Raw genomic sequence first — 5,683 nt, forward strand, 5'->3', positions numbered from 1 at the left:
GTGGGGATTGTGGAGGTATCCGTCTTTATAAGCTGCATCAGGGAAATGAAAGGCATTGGCACGTCTCAGGTATGGCCTGTCACATGGTAATTTAAACTTCCTGTGCAGATCCTACACACATAGGAAGTTGACTTGGTTTAGGGACCACACATGTGGATCAGTAATAATCAGCAATTCATAGGATTGAGACATTGTGCTTCCTCTGATGAAAACGTTGTGTGTGTACTGTATACACTACCGTTCAAAAGTCAGGGGTCGGTATGTTTAATTAATGTTTAATTGTTTGAAAGGACCAGTTCAGGTCTCTTATGCTCACTTAAGGCTGCATTTTTATAATCAAAAATACAGTATAACAGTAATAATGTGAAATATTATTACAATTTAAAATAACTGTTTCCTATTTTAATATATTTTAAAATGCAATTTATTCCTGTGAGGACAAAGCTGAATCTTCAGCATCATTGCTCCAGTCTTCAGTGTCACACGATCCTTCAGAAATCATTCTAATATGTTGCTTTGCTGCTCAAGAAACATTTCTGATTATTATGAATGTTAAAGACAGTTGTGCTGTTTAATATTTTTGTGAAAACTGTGATACATTTTTTCAGGATTGAAAAAAATTTACCATTTATTTTAACATTTATTTCAGCATTTATTCGATTTTTTAAATTTAATTTATTTATTTGAATGTCTCCTTGCTAAATAAAAGAATTAATCATTTTTTTTTTTATTCTTACTGATCCTAAACCTTTGAACGGTAGTACATCTGTTCATGTCTTGCCTCTCTGATGGCCTGTAGCTGGCTATCTGGCACTCCTGCAGGGTAGATTACAGTAATGAGTCCAGCTGGTTTAGGCAGTTGAAAGTGAAATGGCTGTGGCACCAGGAAAGATGAGCCCTTCCTGTACCATAGCACCACCCTTTCCATGTCTGCTAACTGCTTATTTAATGCCTCCACCAGCCCTGTACACACACTGATCAATCACACACACACACACACACACACACACACACACATATTGTGCTGAACTTCTCAACCCTGATCTTAGCATTCAATTCATAGCAATAAGAACACTTCCTTATAAACCTCAAAGATTTTGACAACCTGAGCCAAAAAAAAAAAAAAAAGCACTCACATTGCCAGGCTCTCATCAGGGGTCACAGACAGAGTACAGTCTAAAGGCAGTGGCATCTTCACACAATGCTGCGGTGTGCTCACTCGGATGAGACTAGGAGCTTCATCCCCAGCAGGTTCTGTGACCTCAAACAACAGCTTCATATTCACTACAGTCTACATAAAGATGGACAGCAGAGAGTTACTGTTAGAGTGACTGTTAACAGTTACCACCTTTCAAACAATCTAGTCAAAGACTCTCACAGGTCCAGATTTCTTCTTATCTTTCTTTTTTGATGACTTCTTGCTCCCACCATCATCTGACCTGTGGACAGAAAGTATCATACTTTGTTAACATTCTTATGATGCATATTACATAATACTCTACATACACAAACATTAAAAATATGAAAGACCCAACAGTACTTACTCTATACACTGCAAAATGTCTCCACATGCTGATGCTTCTGTCAAGCTTTCCACACTTGACTGGAAACCAGTGTTAGGCCATATTAATACTGGACTGTTACATACAGTGAAAACAATATTTTTTGATGATACTTTGGATCGGAGATCCTGGAAACTTTTTGATATGGTGCTTTGACTTTGTGCGCCTGCCAAAAGGAAACAGAGATTTTTTTTCTCTCATAACCAGCGTATATGTAAATGTTTTTTCATAAAATAAAGTTAAAATTAAAAGTTTTACAAATCAAGCTCATCCTTTTATAATTTGAGCTTTACCATTTGGATTGTCAAGCTGGCAAGCAAACTCCAAGATTCCTTTCAATCGAAATATAAAGTCGCACTCTTCTGAATAAACCTGAGGAAATCGAAACACGCATCATTAACTGCTTAAGACAGAAATAATTGAGTATATGGATCGTGTTGTTCATTAATTCCCTCTGAAGCATATGTTGACAAAAGGCTAGCACATAAACATGAACATGGTGTCACGAAAGAAAGCGGTTTGTTTTCAACAACAGTTTGTTCCAAAATAGCTTATTACCATTTTAATTCCTTCGACCAATGATCAAATTCAGCTGCTGTCACCAGAAGGCTGACATATTTGATGACGTATCACAACACGTCCGCATCTTCCTCGCATATTTGATTTCGTGTCACAGGGAAAATACAGTCTCTTACTGCCCCCTGCTGATCTGACTGTGACTGCGCAAAGTGTAAATGATCCAAATACAAGGCAATGACAAAAATATACTGTACGACTTTTCTGTTTAATAAATTAACTGTAAGTAAAGAATGAATGTTCTTTCAGAACAAGTAATATTGCTTGAGAATGTTTATTTAGTTTTTAGCCTTTAACAGTAAAAAGAAACAATAGTTGTGGGAGAGAGGATGAATGGCAAAAACAATTATGAAATCATGACAATAATATTTAATATTTATTGAAAGAATATTATTAATTAATTTCTAACCAGTAGAGATTAATTTATAGAAGCTATAATAATGGCACAAATTTAAACAACATTTTACTACAATTTAAAATAACAAAAATCTATATATACTGTATATATGTGTGTGTGTGTGTATAATATCTGTCTCAGTAACATTCCCTGATATTTTTCCCAGGTCTTTGTATTTTCTCTTTCTCCTTGGTTGTACGTCTTCAAATGTAACCTTTATCTGCTATGTTGTGTCGCCTCCTATCAGTAAGAAAACATTTAAAAATAAAGCCAACTTGTAAATAGCGAACATCATCAAAATGTACAGTTTGTTTCAACTAGTCTTACTTATAGGATGCTGAGCCGGTGGACTTTGCTGTGGTGGACTGTAAAGCAAGGTTCTCAGAGGGTTTCCCTGAAAGCCTCCTGAGACCAGCACCTTTGTTGTTTCCTTTCAGCTGCAATGAGATGCTGTTAGTAAGGCTGATATATTCCTGATAGAGCCTCTTTACTTCCTGACGCAGTAGATTCCTCTCAGCCTCTACAGTGAGCAGGCAACATGCTAGTTCATCCAGCTGCTCCTGAGCTCTCTCTGCTCTACTTTCAGCATCTTTTATGACCTGACTGCTGTGGTGCAGTCTCTCTCTTAGAGTCTGGTTTTCCTGTTGTAGCTGCGTTATCTTCCTCTCTTCGACTATTTCTGAATCCCGTTTCATTCTTTGAGATTTCCTGACTGGTTCCGTTAAGTTCTTTACCTTCTCTTGGAGAACAACGACTGTTTCTCTTAGCTGCTGCTTCTCCTGGTGTTTACAGCATGAGACTGTCTCCAGATCTTCAGACTGAAGTCTGTTCTGCTTTAAGACCTCTGTAATTCTTTGCCTCATTTGCTGGTTTTTAATGAGAAGTTGTTTGTTCCTTGTGTCCAGGTCTTTGTTGATGTATTTAACTGCTTTAAACCTCTCCACAGATCTCTGCAGCTCTGTTTTGCATTCTCTGGAATATTTCTCCATCTTTTTAAGCTTCTTTTTAACCTCTAGGTTTTCCTTCTCTAATTGTGTGCACTTTACTAAATAGGCCTCAAATGGACACTTACGGGTTTGTTTAGCACAGCCTGCTTCATGTTTCATTGCTTTATTTTCTTTCTTATTATCCTCCTCAAGACGCACGGTGTCTTTAAGGTTTGTGGTTGCTTGGGACTTGCTGTCCATTACACGGTCTCCTCCTCTTCCTCTTGTTTGCATGGCAGGGGTAGAATTTAACCCACACGGTAAACTATTGTCTGAAAATCTAGACTTCTCCATGATGTCCGTGACACTGACAGTTCTGCTGTGTGTCGTTTATCAGGTCTATGTAAAGCTATTCGACTTCTCCTTCACCCTGTTGACTGATGCCTGTTATACAACAGCAACTTCTTTCCTTTTGTGTGGGATTCCTGAAAAGGATAACCTTGTTTATCTCAAATGTATTTAGAGTAGCAACCCATGCAATGAATTGCATTTGAACTAATTTTATTTCTTGCGTTTAACCAAAAACAAGAAATACAACTTTATCATTAACTGTGTAACTAAACCAACCAACAAACAACGCGACTAAGTAACGTTAGAACTAATTTAAGGTCCGTTCACACCAACAATACAAATAGCCTAAAGAGAACTGTAATCATATCATTATTATAACCAAGATTTAATTCAATATTTAGAATTAGAAAAGGAATAGAATATTAACAAAGCATGAGTAAATAAACATTTATTTACAATACTCCCTTGAGGCCTACCGTAACAATGATTGCAAGATCACTTCATTAAGCACCTAATATTTTGTAATTTTCGTCTCATTAGGATATCCAGATATCTATTTTTGGGTGAAAAAGTACATTACCGCGAAGAGGGGGACACTTACTGATCATTTGTTTATACTTCTTGCTTCGATTCATATTTACTTTAGTTTGATGGGCGTATCTATGGTAACCTCAAATTAATAAAAATTAATGTAAACAAATATATATTATTTATTGGTATTTATGATACATAGCCTATATTTGGCTAGGCCATGGCAGGACACTGCATCACTCAACGTGGCAGTAATACTCCAAAGCAGACTTTTCTTTACAAGTGATGACAGAAGAAGAACAAAAAGGAATTTTGAATTGAAATGAATAAATGCTTGACATATTTTGAATTCATAAATTCTTCTTGTGACCTGCATACACATCAAAAATGATGGCAATGATGTAAGGACACATTATGTTGTCAGGAAAATGCTCCCCTGTCTTGTTCAAACACACCTGACAAGAGATATGATTCTCCAAAAAACAAAACCTTTATTCATACAAACTTATTTCAGTCAACACACCCTATTCCTACAAAGTGCAAAATAGCACACATGAAATGACAATGCACTATCCATAAATGTGTCTCTCAGTATTTGGTTGACATGATTGCGCATGAATTGTGGTAAAACTTTTGTGTCTGTGGTTAAAACAAGATGTTCATGCACTGAGTAGTTGAGTTGCAGTTGGTGCCCTCATGCAATCAGAAGAACAACGAGAAGGTCAAAGGTCGGGACTCTCAGGAGGTTTGGCCCGGGCATGAGCGTGGGTTTCACAGTATAACTCATCATCTATGAAGTAGTACCCTCTCTGCTTTAGATTTTCCTCACATTCGGTGCACACAAAACAGTCCGGATGACGAAACTTATCCTGAACCTTCACAACCGTCCCACTGAGAAAACAGAGACAGAGCCAATCAGAGAGAGCCATAGAAAAAGAGACAGGGAGATAGAAATGTTAACCTGGATTCATGAGATCTTACTGATCTCAAACTTTTGAACAGTAATGCACTTTTATATGTTCATTCCTTTAGGTGTGAAAGTGGGAAAAAATATGAATACATACGTATCATCACGGTTATCAGCCCATATTAGAGGAATGTTGTCCATTATTGGACAATACTAGTGTTTAGAAATGATTAAGCAAATCTCAAAATAAATATCCACTTTTCATTCTGTACATTGTTATGTTGTGATGCCTAAATTCACTTGTAGCCTAATATTGAAAATGATTGCTTTTATTTTATTAATTTTTTTAAGCCAAAGTGTGTAGAATTAAAAAAATGTATCACTTATTATCAGCCATAACATGATATATATATATATATATATATATATATAT

The 5,683-nt window shown here is 36.4% G+C and overlaps 3 protein-coding genes across 5 annotated transcripts in view; all 3 read right to left on the reverse strand.

The window, feature by feature from the left end:
- The window catches only part of LOC107702344 (ufm1-specific protease 2-like), a 6,118-nt gene extending 3,892 nt beyond the window's left edge, over nt 1–2,226 (reverse strand). The window contains exons 1-6 of the mRNA XM_016504633.1: nt 2,121–2,226; nt 1,856–1,934; nt 1,545–1,728; nt 1,379–1,439; nt 1,137–1,291; nt 782–974 (exon numbers count right to left, since the gene is read on the reverse strand). Coding sequence (XP_016360119.1) covers nt 782–974; nt 1,137–1,291; nt 1,379–1,439; nt 1,545–1,728; nt 1,856–1,934; nt 2,121–2,123 — 675 coding nt within the window. The 5' untranslated portion in view covers nt 2,124–2,226. The remainder of the gene's footprint in view (nt 1–781; nt 975–1,136; nt 1,292–1,378; nt 1,440–1,544; nt 1,729–1,855; nt 1,935–2,120) is intronic.
- A 434-nt stretch (nt 2,227–2,660) lies between these two features.
- Nucleotides 2,661–3,722, reverse strand: LOC107702271 (structural maintenance of chromosomes protein 4-like). The gene is made up of 3 exons (XM_016504528.1): nt 2,948–3,722; nt 2,863–2,915; nt 2,661–2,775 (listed from the first exon to the last, which is right to left on the reverse strand). Exons 1-2 carry the CDS (start codon nt 3,720–3,722, stop codon nt 2,863–2,865), a joined length of 828 nt encoding a protein of 275 aa, XP_016360014.1. The 3' UTR covers nt 2,661–2,775.
- A 1,103-nt stretch (nt 3,723–4,825) lies between these two features.
- Nucleotides 4,826–5,683, reverse strand: part of LOC107702342 (PDZ and LIM domain protein 3-like) — an 11,970-nt gene continuing 11,112 nt past the window's right edge. For 2 of the 3 annotated variants that reach the window (XM_016504630.1, XM_016504629.1), the window contains one exon: nt 4,826–5,234. In XM_016504630.1, coding sequence (XP_016360116.1) covers nt 5,066–5,234 — 169 coding nt within the window. In that variant the 3' untranslated portion in view covers nt 4,826–5,065. The remainder of the gene's footprint in view (nt 5,235–5,683) is intronic. The other variant, XM_016504631.1, reaches the window with a different exon arrangement.

This window comes from Sinocyclocheilus anshuiensis, unplaced genomic scaffold (genome assembly GCF_001515605.1).
Source record: "Sinocyclocheilus anshuiensis isolate Anshui unplaced genomic scaffold, SAMN03320099.WGS_v1.1 scaffold86, whole genome shotgun sequence".
Lineage (NCBI taxonomy): Eukaryota > Metazoa > Chordata > Actinopteri > Cypriniformes > Cyprinidae > Sinocyclocheilus > Sinocyclocheilus anshuiensis.

What these genes read in the sequence shown, in the direction of transcription:
- LOC107702271 (XM_016504528.1), bottom strand. Translation starts at nt 3,722, where the DNA reads ATGGACAGCAAGTCCCAAGCAACCACAAACCTTAAAGACACCGTGCGT. An exon ending in AGGAAACAACAAAGGTGCTG is followed by an intron (nt 2,916 to 2,947) that starts GTCTCAGGAGGC and finishes AAACCCTCTGAG; the next exon opens with AACCTTGCTTTACAGTCCAC.